Below are 24466 nucleotides of genomic sequence, written 5' to 3'. Positions count from 1 at the left end.
ACCTTACCCACTGAGCTATGCCTTTATATTCATACAAGCAGTCAATAAGCCTAATAAACAAACATGGCTTCTTTTCCATACTTCAACACCATGTAACTCAAAAAAATAAACAGGTATATTTAATTAACAAATAGATTTACAGTTTAATGTAAAAAGTAAACAAACTATTAGATAAAAAAAAGAAATAAAAATTTCATCTTGGCAGTATGTGGTCTGGCATTGTCATGTTGGAAAAAGCAAGGTCTTCTCTGAAAGAGACGACGTCTAAATGGGAGCATATGTTGTTCTCGAACTTGGATATACCTTTCAGCATTGATGGTGCCTTTCCAGATGTGTAAACTGCCCATGCCACACACACTCATGCAACCCCATACCATCAGAGATGCAGGCTTCTGAACTGAGCGCTGATAACGACTTGAGTTGTCCTTATCCTCTTTAGTCCGGATGACATGGTGTCCCAGTTTTCAAAAGAACTTTAAATTTTGTTTCGTCTGACCACAGAACAGTTTTTCACTTTGCCACAGTCCATTTTAAATGAGCCTTGGCCCAGTAGCCAATTGACCTAAAAAGTTGCAAATTGGTCCTCCAGCTGTTTCTTATATGTACATTTAACTTTTCCGGCCTCTGATTGCTACCTGTCCCAACTTTTTTTGGAATGTGTAGCTCTCATGAAATCCAAAATGAGACATTTCAAAATGTCTCACTTTCAACATTTGATATGTTATCTATATTCTATTGTGAATAAAATATAAGTTTATGAGATTTGTAAATTATTGCATTCCTTTTTTATTCACAATTTGTACAGTGTCCCAACTTTTTTGGAATCGGTTCTGTACTATAAGTTTTATAGACATCACACTGAGAAATAAGGCAAGGTTTCACAGAGCATCTGGTTGAGTCTAAAAGTGTGGAAAAAGACTGGCTCCAAACAAAAACAGTTATGCATGTGGGAATTTTAACTTTCATAAAGCCTGTGGGTGTGCAAACTGTGACACATTCAACATTTTCAATAATGCATTTACGGGATTCATTTATTTATACTTAGTGAACTGAGTGTGCTGAATTAAAAAACACTTTTATGCCCTTTTTTTTTTTTTAGTCCACATTCATTCCATGTTAAGTTCAGAGTACAGATACAACAAAATATTTGGTGCACTAAACAGACACAGATTGCAACAGACATTAAAATATATAAAATAAGGCATTTATAGGACCTTGGTAAAGTATGTATGCAGAAATAATATTTAAAACAATTTAGTGTGGCTGCCTCACAGTTCAATGATCCTGAGGTACAGAGCGAAGTTCTGAGTTTGGATTATTGTCTTTGTAGGTTCTCCACTAATCTGCATGCATTTTCTCCAAGTGCTCCAGTTTCCTACTACTGTATGATTAATGCTTTTAACTTCTGTGTTAAAATATATAATGTTACTTTCAGTATTATCGCAATAACATTGTAATAATACGCTTGGCAGTAATAGTTATTGACATTGGAATATAAAAGCAGTGCATAGATGTAAGCAGAATATGAGTTGGAGGATACATTTATTACAATCTCCTTGCCACTTCAAAATAATTTGGTACCCCATCCAAGTTATCTGGTGTGAGGTGTTTGTGGAATCACCTTGAGCTTAGTAATGCTTGTTATTTTGCTGGAATTGCAACTGTTAGAAAACTAAAAAAAAAACTGTGAACATTGTGGTTCAGAAGAACAAGAGAAGTTCATTGTCAGCAACATGACTCAGGTATGCCACATAATAATATTATGATCATGAAGAGCTTTCATTGGTCCCAACATACCCAATGCCATTAAACCACCATCTACAGCTTTAACTTATAACATAAAGCAGGATAGTTTAGGCCAAATTCTGACCATACTGTTTTGTAGATAAAAATCAAATACATTTCAGACTAAGAAATGCATGATTAAATAAAGACAAAATACACTATCCATAGACACCTGGCCATTACAGCAACATGTAGGTCTTTTCCAAACTGCTGTCATACAGTTATATGCACACAATTGTCAAGAACGTCTTTGCATGTTGTTGCATTATGCAAATTTTTACTTTACTGGACCTAAGAGGCTCAGAGATGCCTGACAGCATCTCTCTGCACAAAGCAAGCTCTATAAAGTCTTTTGCAAATAGTGATTTCTTTCTGTGGAAAAGCTAGAATTTCCTGGACAGAACCCTGACCTGAACACCTCTGAGATGACCTGGAACAACATACACTTCAAACCTTCTCACAAAACAACTGTGCCCGGCTCACTAATTCTCCTCTGACTTAATGGTCACAACTTCCTGCAGGCCTGTTCTATAGTCTAGTGTAGCCTTTCCAAAAGAATGGGGTTGTTTTTCTGATAGAAAAACGGAGACAAATCTGGAATTCAAAAAGCAAATGACCAAGGAGTGGTCAAGTGCTCAGTGACAGTTCTGTCATTTTTTCTGGGTTTTTTTTTTTTTTCAGCTGGTTCTCCATACAAAAATATATAGTAGGTTATGCCTGCAAAATGTGGTAGGTCTGTGGTTAAGGTTCTGGGTTACTGATCAGAAGCTTGAGGTTTCAAAGTCCCAGTGTCACCAAGCTGCCACTTCTGGGCACTTTAGCAAGGCAATTAACCCTTCATGCTCCAGGAGCACTGTATCATGGCTGACCATGCTCTCTGACCCCAGCTTCCTAACATTGCTGGGATATGTGAAGAAATAATTTTACTGTAACATATATGTGTGTGATCAATTAAAAGCCCATTTACCCCTTTACCTTTACCATTCTGTCCTGATCAGTGCAATTCATGGAAGAATTAGAGTTATGTCTCCCACTAGCGGTCGTGTAGAGCATCACAACAACAACCATAGTCGACTACTCATTTCTGTAGAACACTATTGTGGTCGTGTTTTTAGTCAAGAGTATTTGTTTTCCTATACAATGATTCGGCACAGACATTCATTCCTAGAATGCATGTAATCTGCTGAGTAGCTGTCATTCTCTCATTCATCCCTACCTGCTAAAAATTCTATAGCACATGTAGGGAAAATCACTCAAACAACAAGATTCATAATTATGCTGCCATTTTGTATCCCGTAACAGCCTGGTTCTGTATATCATGCATTTCAAACATTAAACATGAAATATTATCAATGGTTGTCTCGATTTGTAACGTGACCTCTTTAGGAAGCAGTGTGCTAAAGACTATTATTTGCAGTACATATTATAACACGTTATTATGGATGCTGATACAGGTCCAGGGTGTTCTGGAAATGCTATAAATAAATAAATAAATAAAACACCAGATTATGGCTTTGTTTATTATATGCTTTAAAGCGAGAGAAAAAAAATGGGGGGGAAACATGGAAAATCTAAAACACGAAATGCCCTCCCGGCCGCAGTGCGCATGCGCAGCCCCTCCGCCTGGCCGCAGCAGCAGCAGCACCGTCCGTGGCGGCAGCCGCCGTGCTGTTGTGCTGCAGTGGAACAGTCGCCTTTTTTTATTATTTATTTATTTCTCTATATTTTTGATTCGAATTTCCGCTCTCTCTCTTACTCTTTGTTTCCGTTGTTTTTTTTCCTCGTTAGCTCTTTATGCTTTTTTTGGGGGGGGGGAACAAGCCAAGCATCCGGGTCATGAGACGCTCCTTCCGTGCAAGAAAAGCCTGATTTCGGACGAAACGGGCCCGGAGTGTGCTGCTCGGATCGCGGGTATCTCGCTGGAGGTCTCCGATGAGGCCTTCATGTTAAAGCTGGTATCCCCTTCTCCTCCTTCTCCTCCAACACTACTACCCCTAACACCTCCTCCACCACCACCACCTCCTCCTCCTCCCTCCTGCAACAATCTAATCGTGATGGCCGATGATCAACAACAGCAGCAGCAGCAGCCGGGTCCGCTGCAGCAGGGTGCTCTGTCCGGTCCGACGTGTCTCCCCGGCGCGCTGTCCGGGCTGCAGGGCGCCGAGGCCACCGCGCTGCAATACGACAAGATCAAGAACTCGATCTGGTGAGACGACGAAGCCTCGTCTGTTTTTGCTCCTCGGGTTTAGCCTAGCTACGGCTTAGCCGGATTAGCGCGCTAGCCTCTCACCTTAAACATGTTGACACCACATTCAGCGCCCTAGCGATCCATTCACCCCGTCTCCACACCTCTCTCTCTCTCTCTTTCTCCCAATGCAAAATAAAAACATACGCCATTATATTATATTAAATATCATTTTATTAATTTGGTGTGTAGTCTTTTGCAGCTAGCTTCCCCGAGCCTTATAGCGGTTGGAAACGGGGACGCGCGAGCACGCGCCTTCAACCTGCAAAAACACAGCGATATATTACGCTATAATAAACCATCAGCATCAGCAGCTACAAAATACATGTATTTAGAGCTTTATTATTGGCCATTATATAGCCCATATTTCTGCTATTCAAGCAGTTTGGCCTGCATTCATATGGTTATTTATTTACTATGTAATCGAATGGCATGCGTTCATATAAGCTTTTATGTATTGCATACAGTATATATTGCAAATATGCACTTTTTAATGTCTGGCAACACATTTTTCCAAAGGGTGCTTATTTGTCTTTTGCATTCTTGCATTGTGCACGTTTGAACGTTAATGCACATTCTGGCAATAGTATTTGGACACCAGGTCACCACATTCATGTGATGTCAAGACAAGTTATCTATATCTATATATCTATATCTATATCTATATCTATATATATATATATATATATGTTTATACATATTACATATGTAATGAAAATGCATATGCATGTTATTACACTATGTAATCGAATTGCATGCGTTCATATAACCTTATATATACAGTATATATATATACATATAATATACATATATACAGTATATATTGCTAATATGCACTTTTTAATGTCTGGCAACATATTTTTCCAAAGGGTGCGTATTTGTCTTTTGCATTCTTGCATTGTGCACGTTTGAACGTTAATGCACATTCTGGCAAAAGTATTTGGACACCAGGACAAGTTAGCTATATATATAAAGTTTGTACATATTACACATGTAATAAAAATGCATATGCATGTTATTACATATGTAATGAAAATGTTATTTAACTAATCATAATGCAGAATCAGCATGAGCTTATTTTATTGATACATAGAAGAAATATGCTGGACATTTGGACATTTTTATTATGTATGGAGTGAAATAGTGTTATTTACTCATTTAAATCGATTTCGTATAGTGTTCTTTGGGTTTTTACTGGGTTGGAAGGGGCGTATCAAAAGGTCGCGAAAATTCGGAACTCGCGACCAGTCTTGGTCCCTAACCCTCGCGAGCTCCGAGGTTCCACTGTATTACAAATGAAATGGTTTTGCAGCCATTTTTAATATGTGAGTCTTTTTTTGCCAAACTCAATTATCACACAATTCTTAACAATGCTTTGTGTTTGGTTGTAGCAATAAGATTTCATATGTACAAAAAAAACTCAATGCAACTTTGGGATGAACTGGAACACAGGTTCCACCACAGGTTTTTTTAATATAACATTGGTGTCTAGTGTTACTAATGCTCTGGACCACAAATCTCCATAGCGTATATACATACAAAATACGATGACATATGGATATTATATTCAACAAGGATGTATGGATTTGACTGTTGGGTGTCCACAAACTTTTGGCCGTATAGTGTTTAATAGACTGCTTGCAGGTATATAAACCTATCAATCAGGTGTGATTGTTACTCTCCATTAAAAGTGTAACAGGTTCAATGTGATGCTTAGCAATGTTCTTACAAACATTATTTTTTTCTTGTTTATTGTTTTTGTATTTTTGAATGAATTCTTTTTTTTAATAGCATTTTTTTTACATACACCTCAGACGTTTTTCACTGTATTGTAAATGAGTCATAACTGTATATCCAGCTGTGTCTGCTCTCTGTGTTACCATGTAATTATAGTCATAAACCACAATGGGGAACACAATGAGAATATTTCATCACACATTTTATAGCACATCAGCAGAAATGCGTTGACGTAGACGTTTACTGTTGACCAACATTTTTAGTCAGAATTTAACCAACGTTAACTCACAGCTTTACAACTAAATTCGGTTTATTACAAATTCACTCTTAATGACCATTTTGTGACCTTTTGTTTTTCAGCAAATCTGTACAATCAAAAGTGGACAGCATTTTGGTATGTAACTCCTATAATCAGTTCAATATTGAATCAGTTGTTATCTCTTTTTCTTTAGAGTTGAATCATCATGCATCTAGATGACTACAACTGAAATATGTATGTTTGATGTTTAGCGATTCTGTTTTCTATACTAGGTACAGAACGTTTTCTCTGAATGTTGCTTCACATAGAAACTGATACCTTCTGAATCATTTGTCTACAGAGTGTTTTCCCAAAGCTTTTATGAATGCTGGCATTTAAATAATTATGAAGTTTTACCATCAAAAACGCCTAATACTCTATTGCCATGGCTTTTTGAAGAAAGCATATTGAAATCAATGACAGGTTCAGACCTACTGTTTCAGGATGTTATTATTAGGCCCTGAAATTGACACAAAGGGTTTCATGGAGGTTCTTTTGTGTTGTAAATTGGTGGGCTACAGTTAAATGAGTAATTCTGGTGTTCCACATAATTTTACAGACATTTTCAGACCACATAGAATTGTGACACTGGCGCACGGAGACTAAAAGTAGATATAAACCCGAATCAAACATACTCCGGCATAATGTGGAGTAGAGACGTGGAAGCTCAGTGGATAATATTTTGGACTTCTGTTTGGAATGGCATGAGTTCAAATCCCACTGCTGAACCTTTGACCCTTGACCCTTCACTGCTCAATTATAAATATATATAATTGTAAGCCCTTTGACGAGGGCGTCTTCCAAATGGCGTAAATGTAAAAAGTAGACTAATAGGATGACGTAGATAGTATAACATCTATAATCGGATGCTCAGCATGACGTATGGGTTTAACTGTCAAGTGTCCACAAACCTTTGACTATATAGTGCATAATAGTCTGCTTTTGGGTACAAAAAAACACATAATAAAGGCTGTCAGGGACTACTATCCAAACAAGTGTAATCAAGAGTCTCCAGAAGAGCTGTAGCAGGTTCACAGAGATGCTTAGAATAACTGACTGAATGTTTTTATAAAATTTTGTACAAAAAGTGTACCTGTTTCTACTAATCCAGTTTCGAAGGCAAGTGGTTGTCTGGAAAAACTCTGTTTAATTTATTTTTGTGTACTAATTTGTATCGCAAATTTTATGTATCAAGTGTATTTCAATTAAATGTAGACTGAGGCTGAATGTAGACTGTGTCTTGGTTTAGAATCAGAATGAATGTAGGCTCGGACTTTATCGAGACTGAGATTAAATGTAGGCCCTGGCACAATGTAGATTTTGCTTCAATTTAGACTCAGAATTAATGTAAGCTCTGACTTAATTTAGACTAAGGTCCAATGTAGAATCTGCCTTAATTCAGACTGAGACTTAATGTAGACTCTGAATCTAGTCTGGCTCAGAATTAATGTAAGATCTGACTCAATTTAGACTGAGGTCCAATGTAGAATCTGCCTTAATTTAGACTGAGCCTCAATGTAGACTCTGTCTTAATATAGACTAAGCCTCAATGGAGACTCTGTCTTCATTTAGATTCAGCCTCAATGTTGACTCTGTCTTAATTTAGATTCAGCCTCAATGTAGACTCTGTCTTAATATAGACTAAGCCTCAATGGAGACTCTGTCTTCATTTAGATTCTGCCTCAATGTAGACTGTCTTAATTTAGACTGAGCCTCAATGTCGACTTTGTCTTAATTTAGACTGAGCCTCAATGTCGGCTTTGTCTTAATTTAGACTGAGCCCCAATGTCGACTTTGTCTTAATTTCACGCACACTTTTCACTATTAGTGTGTAGTATCACTATTAACAATAATTAAAAAATAGCATTGATATCCATATATTATAATGTACTGTAGGTTGTGTAGTTTAGTGTCACATACACATATTTATAGTTTGTAAATTTTAATTAAGAAGCACGGTTGTAAATCTGTATCAGCGCATTAGTCTTCATCCTCAGATGAATAAGTGCTCATTCTACTCTTAGTCCAGCACCTCCGAGCTGCACCAATCGGGAGCTCAGGCCAGAACACTGTTTTTATTTATAAATAAATCTTTAATTCAATTTGACTTTGCTTCAATCTGAGCTTTTGAGTGCTAAAATGAATAAAAACCTAGCTATAAACAGGGTTCACAAAAACTGCATGCAGTTGGAGTTGGAAAACTGCTCAGTTCACTTGATCAAGACCTTTAACAAAACACCGTTCCATACCTGACTATAAATGCCTACATGATACCTTTAATAAAAACTAAGAATTGCGAAAGACAAACCTCTTGGAGCATTGTTTCTTTGTTAAAACTGTTCATTAATTGATTTTTATGATTATTATGATTATTATTTGATTTTGAACCTGTTTGTGCCTATTTTATTGAAAAAAAAAAAAAAATTCCAGTGAGCTGTACACAGTATCTCTACCTCAGCTTTTCCTATTTTCTCTCAAATTTCCTTTACAGACATGTGAACGTTTTTAGTTTGTTAAAATGTTATTCTCAGGCTTGCAAGCACTCTGACTAAACGTGAGCTTTACAATCCGATTTGACCATACAATCAATGAGTAACGCCTATTGCTTATCATTACAAGGGGGTCAGTAATCCTGGTGCTGATTGTACAACCATCCTAATGGTAATAGAGAAAACATCATTTTAATTCTGTACAATCTTGAAACTTGTTTAAGCAGGAAGTATTAACCCTTAATAAACACTGATGCTAACTTTCTGCTAGAGAAACTAAAGGATATTGTACTGCTTCCCCACATCACACTGACCACCCAAGCATTCTCACATGCTTTGTTCGCACCTTACCCATTACATTTCTTATTAATAAAACTAATACATAAATATTTGTCTTATTATTCTATTAATTATAATTATAATCATGTAGTCATCAACGATCAAAGGGCCAATGAGAATGTGCTTCACTTTGGTATGTAAGGAGAAACAAAATACAGAATAATTATAATAAAAAAAAATATATAGAATTATTTTATGTCACTCTGACACAAAAACGGATTAAAATGCTTGTTTAAATAATGACTATATGGGCAAAAGTATTGGGAAACCTGTCCTATCCAGCCATATGTGCTTCTTTCAAACTTTTATCACAAAAGTGGAGGCATACAATTGTGTGGGATGTCTTTGGATGTGGTGGCATTAAACATTTCCCTTCACCTGAACAAGAAGACCCAAACCTGTTCCTGCATGACAATGCTCCAGTGTACAAAGCCAGCTCCATGAAAATATGGTCTACATGAGTGAAAGATCTTGAGTGGCCTGCTATAGAGCTCCAAACTCAACCCTACTGAACACCTTTGGGATGAAATGGGATGAACACTGACTGCACCTTAGACCTTCGTACCCTACGTCAGTACCTGACTTTACTAATGCACAAAGTGGCAGAATAAGCACAAATCTCCACAGGCACACTCCAAAATCTAGTGGGACATCTTCCCAGAAGAATGGAGTTTATTATAACAGCAGTAAATGTGGACTAAATTCAATTTAATTCATTTTTATTTATATAGCACTTTTAACAATGGACATTGTCTCAAAGCAGCTTTTTAACAGATAATGTTGTAAGAAAAAATGAATAAGATTATCTTTATCAGTAAGTTTGTTTCTAATGAGCGAGCCGGTGGTGACTGTGGCAAGGAAAAACTTGTTAAGATATCACACAAGGAAGAAACCTCGAGAGGAACCAGACTCAAGAGGGAACCCATCCTCAACTGGTGGCACTGAATGTCAATTTATTACAGCTAAACGTTGCTGAGGTGTGCAGTGATGATCAAATGCAAACTGTAGTCCTGAGTCAGCGAAGCAGACTGTTGACATTAAATAGAGTCTAAATCCACCTCAAAGCTCCTGTGTTACTCTGTAATTTCATGGATCTACAGGCCGTTTTTGTAAAACCATCCCCAGTTGCACAGAGTGGCCCTAATCAAAAGATAGAAACTGTGACAAACATTGTGAGTTATAGCAGGTTAAGCTGTTTTAAGAGCCTCCTTGCGATATTGTTGGCTAGTACGCAAAGTACATACGCAAGTATGCTACCGTTTGACTTAACCAGTAACTGTCAAACATCAACACACATCTATCTTGACAAGAAAACAAAAAAAAAAACGTTAAAATAGCCTCAGATTACTATATTAGTTATCAAATAAACAACCTGCTGTGATTTGATATATGTACAACCTATAGCCACACATCTGCATTCATATCATAAGAGTGTCTTTGTGTCATGCAATCTTTTCACGCCAAGTTTCACAAAGACCACCTCAGAATAATGGATGTATAATTGCCCGTTCAGTGGCTATAAAAAAGGGTGTGTTCCAATCTGTCAAATTAATATAAAGGCAGATCATAAATCTCAGATGCCTGACATGTTCTTCATTCAGCTTCATTGTTCCGATGATGCCATGGAAGCCTACTGCTAAGGCTGCAGTGATGAAGGAAGCAAATTATTCACCCATCAGTCCTTTCAAATAGGTAGGATGCTTTGACTAGGCTAGTCAGTTGTTTATGTTTTATTTTTATTTTTTTATTTACTGCCCATTGGTTGGACAATTCTCGGCCCATTTACGGGTGGTGGTTTCCCCTAGCAACATAGAGACAAATGGAAGAGCTGAAATGAAATCATTTGCAACAGCCAGTAGACGCGATGGTAGGTGGAGCTCGGGCCAGCATTGACATGGCAACTGGCACACAGCAGCTCAGGATTTGTTTATGTTGGATACCGGTACATTTGAATTCTCTACCACTCGATTATGTCGTCTCTTCCTTTGGATATGTAAATGTGAAAATTCTTAGATAATCTCAACTTCCGTATTTTTCTTTTTTCTGTTTGATTTCCAGCCTCAGATGCTGAGATCATAGCACTGAAATCTATACTAATTCTATGTAATGTTACAACCTACAAAAGCTGAACGATATAATGGATTCAAGTGGAATTTGCTTACAAGTGATGCCGTGCTGAACAGTATCTCACTAAAGTGAGTACACGACTCACATTTCAGCCACCATTTTATTATATGTTCTCAAGGGACATTAGTATAAAAATAAACATTGGAGAAATCAATCGGCCGTTTGTATAGCAGTACAGATTTACTGTCCTTAAATAACTTGGCACCAAAAGTAAATACACCCTAAGTGAACATGTTAAAACTGTGTTCAAAGTGTAAATATTTTGTGTGAGCACCATTGTTATCTAGCACTGCCTTAATCCTCCTGCGCATGGAATTCACCAGAGCTGCACAGGTTGTTGCTGGGATTCTCTTCCACTCCTCTATAATGACATCACGGAGCTGCTGGATTTTAGACACATGGCGCTTCTCCACCTTCCGCCCCAATAGTGCTCAATGGGTTCAGGTCTGGAGACACACTTGGCCACTTCATCACCTTCGTCTTCAGCAAGGCAGGTGTCATCTTGGCTTTGGGTTTGTGGTCGTTATTATGTTGGAAAACTGCAGCTCGGCCTAGTTTCCGAAGGGATGGCAAAATTTTCTGCTTCAGAAAGTCACATTACATGTTCCCCTCAATAAACAGGGGCTCCCCAGTACCAGCAGCTCTCATGCAGCCCAGACCATGATGGTACCACCACAGTGCTTGATTGTGGGCAAGACACAATTTGTTTGGTTCTCCTCACCTGGCCGTCACCACACATACTGGACACCATTTGAGCCAAATACAAGTTTATCTTAGTCTCATCAGACAGCAGGACATGGGTCCAGTAATTCATGCTCTTGGACAGGTTTTCTTCAGCAAACTGTTTGAGGATTTTCTTGGAAGCCAGCTTCAGAAGAGTCTCCTTCTGGGGCGACGGCCATGCAAACTGACTTGTTCCAGTGTGTTGCGTATGGTGTGAGCACTGACCTTCTGCAACCTCTCAAGCAATGCTGCAGCACTCATGTGTCTGTTTTTTGAAACAGCTTCTGCAACTGATGCACAGGACGAGGACTCAATTTCTTTGATGGACCATTGCGAGGCCTGTTCCGTCTTGGAAAACCTCTGTATGATCCTGGCCACTGTACTGTAACTCAGTGTCAGGGTGTTTATGATGTTCTTATAGCCTCGGCCATCTTTGTGGAAAGCAACCATTCTTATTTTAAAATCCTCAGAGAGTATTAACCATGAGGTGCAATGTTGAACATCCAGTGGTCAGTATGAGAGAATTGTACTCAAAGCATCAAATTTGATCTGCTCTAATACAAGATACACAAATTTATATGGTCCTGTCAAGCAGACAAAAACATGAACATGACGAATAAGGCTTGGATTTGCATGGCTAAGCGACGTACAGCTGTGATCACTTATGGTGTACTCACTTTTGTTGGCAGCTGTTTTGACAATAAAGGCTGTATGTTGAGTTATTTTCAGAGGACACTAAATCTGTACTGCTGTACAAGCTGCACATTGACTACAATTAAAAGTTTCATTTCTATAGTATTGTCTCTTTAGAAGATATACTAAAATGATTGTTGACATGTAAGGTGTGTACTCACGTTTGTAAGATACTGTATATTTAGGGAAAATTAAGTTTTGGATAAATCTAATTGTTTTGCTTTGAAAGAAGAAATAGCTCCTACTATAACAGGACATTGTTAAAATTTTACTCATCAGTCTAAAAAAGACATAAGAGAATTGAAATAAATGAGTAAATAGAATACAATAGAAAAAAATTATATCTTAACAATATTTAATGTATAGGTTTTGCTAACAAAGAGCCAACAGGGACAGCTATATGATATAGACACAAATATGGAGGTGCACAATTGTACAGAATGGTTTTGAATACGGTAACATTGCATTTTTCCTTTATTTAAACTAGGGGTGCAAACCTGTTCCAGCATGACAGTGCTCCTGTACAATAAAAAAGTAGCTATGTGAAGATATGGTGTACATGGGATGGAGGGGAAGATATTCAGTGGCTTGCTCTAGAGCTGTGACCCCAACCCTATTGAATACCTTTGGCTAAATGATGCCAAATCTTTCACAAAAACACTCCAAAATCTAGTAGAACATCTTTCCAGAAGGGTAAAGGTTATTATAACAGCAAATGAATACTAAATGTGAATGTTCATAACGTATATGGACATTTTATGGTCAAGTGTCAACAAACTTTTGCTTTAAATAGAAAGAAAAAAAAGCTCTTTTTGTTCATCTATGCATCTCTTCCTGTTTTTTTCTCCTACAGCAAGATGTTGAGAAGTTTACAGACATTGAAAAACTCTACCTCTACCTTAAGTTGCCTTCTGGTCCCAGCAGCGGTAATGACAAAAGGTATGTTCTCGAAATGCTTGAAATAAGGATCAGATTGCGGTTGGCAAAATAGTCTCATTGCACTACGTTTTTATCATTCATTTCCCTTTTCTGTTTAGTATGCATCTTATGGTCATTGTCTTTTATTGTGCACACGAAGTGTTTATCGTCGCTGTTTGTTATGCTTGTTTGTGTGCGCACATATATTCAGAATATCATTCATTGTGTATGTAGCGATATTATTTCTGTGTAGTTTTTCCACATGCCACATGCCATTCATAAGCTTTCTCCATTATGAATCTTCATGAGTTTAACATGCCACTAAGAACAATATTTTGCAAAGTTTTTGCCACTGCAATACCCAGCATCTTGTGTTTTGTCATTTGTTTCCCCATATCTATTCATCACTGCAATCCCTAATTCTCACCATGATGTCCAATAGGACTGAAAATCAGAGGGGGTCTACGAGTCCTGCAACATGGTACAAAAATTTTACAACTTTTGTTTAAAACAAGCTGAGTTAAAAACAAACTAGAAAAAAAAAACATAATCAAGACCTGCAAGCAGAGACAAATCTGTAATACAGCATTTGGAAGTACTGGATTCTCCCTATTTCTCTTCTAGTGACCAGAATTCCATGTCATCAAGTCGGACCCAACAGATGTACGCTTTCAATTGGATTCGGAATCACTTAGAGGAGCATCCAGAGACCTCACTGCCAAAACAAGAGGTGTATGATGAGTACAAGTAAGTGTAAATTGATTTTTCTCACATTACTTGTGAGGAAAAAGCAATTATGGAAATAGTATTGAAACAAACAGTTGACATTTTGTTTTTTTTAAAAATGCATGTAGATGGTGTATCTTGTCTTTAAACATACAGGAGTGTAACATGCACACACAGTCTCTACTTTCGGCTGCTCCCGTTAGTGACCACCACAGCGGGTCATCTCCATATTCCTCTTTCCTCTTTTCTCACCACATCCTTAAACCTCCTCCCTGACCTTCCTGTTTTCCTCCTGCCTGGCAGCTTAATCCTCAGCATTCTTCTACCGATATACCCCACTTTCCTCCTCTGTATATGACCAAACATCTCAGTCACGCCTCTCTTACTTTCTCCCCAAAACGTCCTACCTGAGGGGTCCCTCTTATAAAATCATATATCCTGTCCATGCTCATCACTCCCAATCTAAATTGCAGCATGTTCAACTCTTCCAGCTCCGTCTTTTATCTTTTTTTTTGACAATGCCACTCTCTAAACCAATTCAGGCAGAAGGTGGATGAAAAATCTTCATTTTTTTTTTTTTTAAATTAAAGAATTAAAATCTTTAGCCTTTTAGCCATTCTCTGGTTCAGTGAGCTGCTTTTATTTCAGTAATTTGCACAAACGTATGTGATTAGCTGCAATCAACCTCAACAGAGGATCTGCAAAAGAAACCACAGGAATCATGTTTTGAGAACTAGATGACTATTGCGGGGTTTTTATTGTTTTGTATTTTTTGGTAAATTGCCCCTGCATTATATTTCAAGTGCTTTACTCAGTCCATAAAAAAAAATCTGCTGGGCTACGTTTCTGCCAATTGACAACCCCAATTGTGTAGTATTGCGTCACAAAAAAATCCATCACTTTGATTCGCTTTGTGGTTACCAATAAACTTGTGTCAGTTTTATTTATTGGTGATTGTGAGACATCTTGTTTGATTTGTGTTTAACTTTCTCATTTTCTTTGTTTTTTTTTTGTAAATTGCTTAACAGGAGCTATTGTGACAATCTTGGCTACCACCCTCTAAGTGCTGCTGATTTTGGGAAGATCATGAAAAATGTTTTTCCAAATATGAAAGCACGTCGCCTTGGAATGCGAGGAAAATCTAAATATCCTTTTTCAGCCTTGAAAGTCCAGAAATACTTTTGCTGTCTAATGTGTATTTATGTTGTCTCCAGATGTTTAATCAAAAACAGTTTTACGTTGACACTTAACAGCTTCTCACATACTGTTATAGTGGACTGAGGAAAAAGGCTTTTGTGCATATGCCATCTTTGCCCAACTTGGACTTGCATAAAACAGGAGATGGGGTAAGTGTTAATCGGACAGATCATAGAAAAAGAGCGGCTTCTTTACCAAAACAGGAATTGTTGGAGTCCATAGATACATTTGTAAAACTTTTATATAATTATATGGTATAAAAAAATACAAATGTACAAGGTCAGAGGATCATTTTATATTATATAATTCACAACATATTGCACTTAGATTGTCCTCTCAACTCACTACAAATAACTTCAAAGGCTTAAAGAAAATTCTGAAGAATATCACTGGATGTAATAAATACTCAGTCAACCTAAAAGTGGTACAAAGCATGAAAGAAAAAGAGGAAAATAAAGAATTGTATATAACCTGTGTACAGCCAGACAGGCGAAGTGTGAGAAATTTTACTTGTATCTAAAACAAACAAAAAAACCATCTGTTTTCTTCATATTCCAGAAAAGACCTAAGCCAAAGAAAAGTTAAACTTACTATTACTATTGTCTTTGGAAGCTAAAAAAAAACAGGTGCTGCTTAGCTCTGACTTAAATATGTATATATACAATTAGTCCAGTATCATTTGGGGGTTCAGCTCGTTGAAGTTCTTCCTGATCTCTTGTCTTTCACTTATGTTCTTCTGCTCTTGAAGCACATATGCCACTCAAAAACACCTTGAACGACTCATTGCAGCATCGCCATAAACTTGCAGAAACATGCCAAACGTCTGTGTGGCAGATTTGTCCAGTTTCACGCATAATTTCAAGTTTGATCTTTATTCTAACTTGCTTTCAGTGTTGAAAACGCAGACGTGGTAATGCAGGTGGTCAGAATGACACCAGTTGCACGGTTTAAAATGTAAACAGGACGATGTCTTTCGGCACATTGACCAATGAAGCTCGGGGTTCCCTGTGACGGCATGCAGCCTTGTACTGCCATTTGTTAGTGTGTTACAAAACCGGTCTATGAACTATTTGATTCCACCTCATTGTTGACAGAAAAACCTGCAAAATCCAAATCAGCTGTTAAAATGTTCAATCTCTTGTTTTTCTCAGTGTGAGCTGTTGGAGCCAACCGGTCAGTCACCAAGTGCTGAAGATGAGATGCGTTCTGCAGCCTGTGGTTTAGTGTGTGAATGGGCACAAAAAGTTCTGAGTCGCCAGTTTGACAGCGTGGAGGATTTAGCGCGTTTTCTTCTCAACAGCCACTACATTGGCACTAAATCCATGGCTGCACTAACTGTTATGACTGGAACCCCAACAGGCAAGGAAAACTCATGCCTCTGATGAACCACAGCTAGATACATGTGATATTTCTTAATTTTTATGTGATATTGATGCATTTTCATATCCTTTTTGGATCTCACTAGGCGTTAAAACACCGACCCCGGCCTCTGCGTTTGTGCCAACTGGTGACACCAACTCTTTCCAGCCCCAAATGAAGACTCTCCCTTCACCCTCTGTTGACACCAAACAGCAGCTACAGCGAAAGATTCAAAAGAAACAGCAAGAACAGAAACTTACTTCTCCATTGCCAGGTGAATCTCAGGCCAGAAGAGCTGAACCTGGCACACCAGGCCCTGGGTGTAGTATCACATCTGGAAGTCCAGCTTTGCTGTCCTCACAGCCTGCAATAGGCATTGTGGTGGCTGCAGTACCAAGTCCTATTACGGTAATCATCTAATCAAAATGTTTTTATTATTGATTATATAAACAAATTATAAAATTATATAATTGTTAAATATTGGGTAAAATTATTTTAAAATATATATAAATAAATGCCCTCTTTTTTTAACTTCTTTTACACAGAATATCCATATTGTTTTAGAAAGTTGTTGATCAGTTCATCAAAATAAATATTAATCAGGCATAACTTTATGGCCACCGATCAGGCATAACATTATGACCACCTGCCTATTATTGTGTTGGTCCCCCTTTTGCTGCCTAAAACAGTCCTGTCCCATCGAGCATTTACAGCATTAACTACAGGAGCTCATTCGTTGAATCTGACAACACTGGCCAGCCTTCGCTCCCCATGTGCTTTAGTGAGCCTTGGCCGCCCACGACCCTGTTGCCACTCCATCACTGTTCCTTCTTTGGACCACTTTTGATAGATACTGACCACTATAGATAGATAGATATAGACCGGGAAACCCCTAAAGAGCTGCAGTTTTGGAGAGGCTTCGTCAAATCATAATCTGGCCCTTGTCAAATTCTCTCAAATCCTTACGCTTGCCTATTTTTCCTGCTTCTAACACATTAACATGAAGGAAAAATATCAGTTTCAAATGTTTACTTGCTGAATAATATTTCCCACCCACTAACAGGTGCCATGATGATAAGATAATAGTGTTATTCACTCACCTGTCTTTATGTTATAATGTCATAATGTTATGCCTGGATGTTGTACATGGGCTGAAAAAATTAATATATTTTTATATATAAAATAATATCTGATTGCCTGCGTGGTCATAAGTAATGTTTTTCGGGTTTTGTTTTTTGTTTCTAGGTGCAGAGGAACAGACAACTGATGACTTCTCCGAGTCCGGTCGCGGCAACAGAGGGAAAAGTTTTACCTGTGAATTTCCAAGTTGTAGCCCAGCCTGTTAAGCAGTCTCCTAAAACTCCGCAGAACGTTCCAGCAAGTCCTGTTGGTGACAGGCTAGCCAGACAAAGATATGCCCAGATTCTCCCCAAACCCTCTGCTACAAGCGGCATAACTCTTCGTTCTCCGCCAACACTCCTTATTACTAACAGCCCTATAAAAACAGTAATGCCCACTTCCCACGTCAGCTCAGTTAATGTCGTCAAGATGACCGCCATATCGTTGACGCATAACAATAGTGGTGGTAGCAACACTCCAACACCATTAAGACCTGCTTCAGCTGGTATCAGTAGCACAGTTTCCCAGGAAGAGTCCAATCAAAATCTGCAAGCTCAGAATGGCAGCTCGGTTACTCTGCATTCATCTGGAGCTGGACGAATTGGCCGCCTTGCCTCAACCCCAGTTTCCATTTGCTCCATTAGTGAAATCAAGGTAACATCTGAAGCTGTGAATGATAGTAACTCATCTGCTGGTGCAGAAAAGCAGAGCACTGCACTAGGGAACAATATTGGGCAGAAGAACGAGAGGGCCACTAAATATAGGGCTTCCAGTGAACCTTCTCTTCTTGTCAAGGCATCCCCAGTGCCTGAAAGAGTTACTAGAGCCAAAAGTGACTCTGCAACACCTCCAAGTACAATCATAGGGGCAGCTGTCCCAATTAGCAATAACAGCAGTGATCATCAGGAGAGTACGTTGTATCTGACTGTTATGAATCAGAATGCTGACATTCGATCCAGTGATACAGCATCCCCAACTGGCCAGTCACCAAAAGATGTTGGTCTTGGTTTGAAAAGTCCTCGAAAGCGATCTGCTTCTGTTTTGGAGTCGCATGCTATCCCAGTAAAGAGGGTGTTTATATCCCAGCAGTCTTTGGATGCCAGTAACAGTATTAGACCTAGTCTTGTAATAGCCACAAAGAGGATACAAAGGCCAGGTACTCCTGCAAGACCGGAGAGTGCTCCATGTAAAGTCACCCTCAAACAGAACTCTCTTCCGACTCAAATCCTGGCACTTTCTGACATCCCCATTGGACACACTTCTCAGACTATAGTACACTCCCAGAGCTCTTCGCAGATGACACACAGAGCCATCTCTGCTGGAATAAGCCCTAATGATATCGGTTCTTGTAATAGCACATCGTCTGATCAAAATTTATTGCAACAAATTGTGAGCCAGCAACAAGTTACCATTGCCATTTCTCAGGAGGCATCTGCTGTTAATGAGCTGAAGAGCTCATTACAAGACTACTCTCAACAAATACAGGCAGAACAAAAGCAGGTAAATGCTAGTCACTTGTCATTAATTTCCCAGCCTCCTGAAGCTTCTGCTCAGTTGACTCTCCAGCAGGACATTGTTGACTTTGATGGAGCTCAAGCCACAATAGACTATTTCCCCTTCAATGATGATGACATGACCCAAGATAGTATAGTTGAAGAGTTAGTGCAGATGGAGGAGCAAATGAAGCTGAATAGCAGTCTACAACCTTACCTTAGTTCTCTTGACATACCCTTACAAGGCCAGTCAGCTCAAAGCACCATCCTTTCCTCTCACCAGACTGGCACTCAGTTCTACCACTCTGCACATAGTAGCACCACTCCAGTGCATACTCCCACCCCCACACCAACTCCAACACCGACTCCGACTCCAACCCCTACGTCTGAAATTTTGCCGGGGGGCCACAGCTTGACCAGGGAAAGTCCTTGCTGTAGAGTGGCACCTATTACCCCAGTTGAAGGCATTTTAGGTGGTCGACATACACCTATTAGCACTCCACTGTCCAACTGCAGCAGTAGTGTCCCACCAAGTCCTGTTGAATGTCGTAATCCTTTTGCATTTACTCCTATTAACTCCAACATACCAGGGTACCATGATGGCAGTGTAGTGTCTAGTAGTCCAGTCAAGCCCATGCAGAGACCAATGGCCACTCACCCAGACAAGGCCAAGCTAGATTGGATCAATAATAGATATAATAGCACTTCAGGTTCCCCATCAGTTTCAAACAGTAATGCCATTGGAATCCTTCCAAGCTATCAGGACATGGTGGAGGACCCCTTTCGCAAACCACATGCATTTGCTAAACCAGGGCAGTCTTTTCAGTCTCAGTCCAGGCACCAGGATGGGCATTTGGGTCGATTAACTACGGTGTCTCCCGTTCAACAAGGACAGCAGGCAGTGGAGAACAAGCAAGAGAGTTTTGCTGTGCCTGCACCATTAGAAAACAAAGTTACAGCTTGTACATCTGGGAATGGAGGTGGAAACTTTAGGTGTCGCAGTGTGAGCCCCGCTGTTCGTCAGCGCAATCTAAGTGGTACATCTGTGCAAACCAACCTTCCTCCAAGGTCTGCTCTTTCACCATTTAATTCTCCCATAACTTCAGAGGTTCTTAGTATTCTTTCCAACAGTCATTCGGTGGTCACTGCCAACAGCATGGCCCAAAGGAGCCAGTCAGTACCACTAAGCATCATGATGCAGTCTGAGATGTTGCCGATTGGCCAACAGGGACAGCAGAGTAACAGTGCAAAGATCACAAGTGTGCTCCTCAGCAAAATGGATGCAGATGGGGATGATACAGTACGTGGGCTGGGTGTCAATAATATTCCCTCTAAGTATACAGCCCGGATGAACCTGACACAGATCTTGGAGACTACACAGGCCTTCCCAGAAGGCACAAACCATCATGGTCAACAGCTTTCTGTCTGCTCAAGCCCTTCACAGTTTGACTTCCAGAAGCCTGGTTTCCTTATAAGCACGGGAGATGAATCAATTACTTTTTCTAGTGATGACCAAGCACAATCAGGCTCTGTGCTACAACAAGAGCAGCACCTTCAACTACAGGATCAACAGTTGGAATTACATGATCAACAACTGTTGCAAGATCAGCAGTTGCAACTTCAGGAACCACCATTGCAACTCCAGGACCAACAGTTAGAATTACAAGACCAACATTTACAACTGCAACACCAACGACTGCAGCTACAAGACCAACAGCAGCTACAACATGATCCAGACCTCAGCCAGCAGCAGTTGCTGTCTCAAACCTCACAACAAGATGAGGAACAACAGCAGCAGGAGCAACTGGACTTTAACAGCACTGTCAAGGATCTTTTGGGGGAGGATGGCCTCAATCCCAGCTCACAACTGGTTGGGCAGGTGGCATCAGAACTTAGTGCAGTAGCATCAGACTTTTCTAGCGAAATCCGTTTAACCTCTGACCTTTCTGGTAGCATCAATGACCTGAACACTTTGGATCCCAATCTTTTGTTTGATCCAAGTCAGCAACAGGACCAATATGAAGACGCCACACTGGAGGAGCTGAAGAACGACCCGTTGTTTCAGCAGATATGCAGTGACACTGTGAATTCTGCTGGATTTGACTGGTTGGAGAACAAAGACCAACCAACAGTGGAAATGTTGGGTTAGTATTGTTTCCTTTTGTGTTTATGTTGTGGTTGTTGCTGTTTGTCACTATTTATGGCTTCTTTTCATTGTTTTTTTGTTTTTTTTTATGACTGTCATCTTTATGTTTTTTTAATGTGATCTGTCCACTGCATCAAGACACTGGATACATCAGTCAGCCAGTGGGACGTGCCAGTCTGACCTGAAGTGTTCATTTATAGGAACGTTTGTGTTATAAATCCAGTTCATTGTAGTTTTCTCATCCTGACATTTCTGTCTATAGTTTACAATTTTTTTTCTTATGGCATTGAGTCAGTTGGCCTCAATGTGCATAATTATCTTTTTCATTATTATAATACAAGTTTCATACATTTTACAATTTGTAGCAGGTATTATCCTGTTCCCATGAATCATAAGTCATGTGAAACTAAAATGCAATATTTTGCATGGTCAATCACTGAGTTTTTCAACGTCTTGCATATGCATTGTGTTTGACTTTGCAAGTATGTTGGAAAGTTTCGTCGCTAAAAGGTGCACTTAATTTACGTCATCACGAGTGAAGTTTGCCATCACTTTCGCATATCTTAACTGTCAGTCAAATTAAAAGATTTACGTAGGTGCTAACAGGTGCTCAATAAAAGTGACTGGCATCTGCCACATCATTTTCAGTAATTATGTTGTGTCTAATAAATATAAAATGAGATATAATAATAGGCCATAATATTGATGTACTGTTAAATAGAAGGGTAATGAAGAGGATAATTTTTTTTTAAAGCTGTATCTACATTTTAAAAAGTGAATATTACACAAGGGAGAGTAATCTGCCTTATATCCAAAATCCTAGGTCTTTTGGCTTAGGTTTTAAGGTGCAGAAAGATTTTTAAAGGCCTTGCTGCATTTCCCAAAAAAAAAAAAAGAAACTTGACATTTTGTAATTGTGAATTATTGATGTGGTTACAAACACACCTTAGAGTTAGCATATTTTAGCATTCCATTTTAGCATTCCATTTTTTCTTCACATTTTGTTCCAGGTAAAAGCAAACTAAATGCTGATAGGAAGAGTATGGTGATGGCCACGTGCAATCTGAGGCCATGTTCATGTGTGATTACACGTCCAACCGACTAGGTGTTCATTGAATTGCAATTTGAAATCCATACCAAAGAACAGCTTTTGGAGGAAAAAAAAGTGGTTGAGATATATTTGAGATATGAGTTATATTCATCTCCAAATTAACATAATTTTCATTAAGTAATCTGGTTGGACTTGGTGAATAAAACAGGGTTTTATGGTACTTGATTTTCAGGTGGGATCATATTTGTGTATAGTATGTATATGGAAAATGTATCTGATGTACAGGTAAATATGGATGGTAAGCATGTTGTCCAAAGTCATTAATGGATTCATAAAAAGCTAAATTTGGCTAACTGTAGTCACTATATTAATGCCCCATATGTAAAAACGACATCGTTTTATCAATACACTGTCTTAAGGTGATTTTAGATAGGTCTGAGTACCCATGAGGAAACAAAAGAAAAAAAAATATTACATTGCTCATATTAAAACTATAGCCAGCACGATACGCTGTATGTTATGTTTTTTGGCTTTCTGTGTAGTGCAAGTCTGTTTGGTCTCTAGCTTGATGTGCCATTTTCCTTAGAGAGTCTGTTGGTCTCTGCTTTGCAGATGTGGTGTGTACATTAAGAGAGAGGAAAAGAAGCATCGTTTATATATGAAAAAAAGAAAAGCAGAATTATCATATATCAAATGCTAATTGTGACAGTCAAATTGATTGCACAGAAGAAGAAAAAAAACCTGGAGTGGTAGGCACTGGAAATTCAATGGTTTATGATTCAGCAAACTTGGGAAGTTCACTTTATTGCACTAAAGATTTTCCTTTTTTTTTTTTTTTTGTAACCATGCCTTTGTGAGAAATGTTTAGGACAAAATGGAACAATTGAAGCGAGCAAAAAGCAGAATTTTTTATTTCAAAGGTAAATTACAAAAGGGGAATTACATATGACATGGAAAATTACAATGAATTATTGCCTTGTGTAGCAATGTGCACTAATCTCAATGAGATACACATTTTACTCATTCTCATCCATGAGAATAAGAAACGATGAAAGCAAACAAAATTTTAGCTTATTAAAAAAAAAAAAAAAAGTGAATAAAAGAGAACATACTTCACTATGTTATTCAATGACTGTATGTGTGCATGTATGTTGAACTATCTATTGTAGTACATGTTGTGACCACTCCCTCTACAAAAAAGGGACTGGTTGTGTTGACCAGAGGAAAAAAGAAAAAAGTAGTGTTCTTTTGAATAAAAACTTGTGTGTTTGCTAAGTTAATATTGTTCTATATGTTTTAGTTCACAGATATGTTTTTTTTCTTTCATACATTCTAAATTTGTTTGATTTTTTTTTTTTTTTTTTTACAAAAAAATGCCTTTGTGAAGAAACTGTAAATATTTTTTCTATGTTCTGACATTTATCAAGGCACTGATTATTTACTTTTTTTATTTCACGAAGGAAAAATCGAAGCCTTTTTTATACACAGGCGTTTCATCAAACATTTGAGTCTAATGCTGTATTTCTGACTGGTCTGTCTATTTGAAACAGTAGAAACTTTCTCTGTGCTGTTGTCTGGTGTACTGCTCAATGTACAGTAGCTTGTTAATATTGCTGAAGCATTTTAGCAATGTTTCTTTCTCTTTTTTTCAATGGAAAGTACTCACAGGTGAGATTTTCTAAGTGGTTTTAAAAGCCAATAAAGATTTTTTAATAATCACTGTATTATGTTCCCTTTTGATTGTTTTGTCTTGCTTTGAGTTTGTTGACGTTTAGTCGTTGGAGTGATCAAGTCAATTGGCACCATGCTGCCCTCTGGTGGTCTTTAGTAGAGATCCAGTTGGTGTCTCAAATTCCAGGTATCCAACTCCAGGTAAATCTTTCTCTCTGGAAATATCTTTTTAACGTGCATGCTAAAATTACATGTATTTTTTATTTTTGCATGTTTGTCACACTTTAATGTTTCAGATCATCAGACTAAACATTCTTTTGGCTTCTCCCGTTAGGGGTCGCCACAGCGGA

General features: G+C 38.5%; 1 protein-coding gene across 1 annotated transcript; it reads left to right on the top strand.

Annotated features, from left to right (window-relative positions):
• Positions 1 to 819: 819 nt before the first annotated feature.
• Positions 820 to 24169, top strand: LOC124392361 (DNA-binding protein RFX7). The gene is made up of 10 exons (XM_046859311.1): positions 820 to 3991; positions 6128 to 6161; positions 13290 to 13375; positions 13797 to 13835; positions 13979 to 14101; positions 15109 to 15225; positions 15342 to 15426; positions 16429 to 16636; positions 16743 to 17044; positions 17882 to 24169. Exons 1-10 carry the CDS (start codon positions 3294 to 3296, stop codon positions 21395 to 21397), a joined length of 5208 nt encoding a protein of 1735 aa, XP_046715267.1. The 5' UTR covers positions 820 to 3293; the 3' UTR covers positions 21398 to 24169.
• Positions 24170 to 24466: the final 297 nt, after the last annotated feature.

The sequence above is a fragment of the Silurus meridionalis genome, chromosome 10 (genome assembly GCF_014805685.1).
Source record: "Silurus meridionalis isolate SWU-2019-XX chromosome 10, ASM1480568v1, whole genome shotgun sequence".
NCBI classification, from domain to species: domain Eukaryota; kingdom Metazoa; phylum Chordata; class Actinopteri; order Siluriformes; family Siluridae; genus Silurus; species Silurus meridionalis.
Note: the sequence above shows the minus strand (reverse complement) of the source record. Positions and strands in the feature narration are given on the sequence as shown.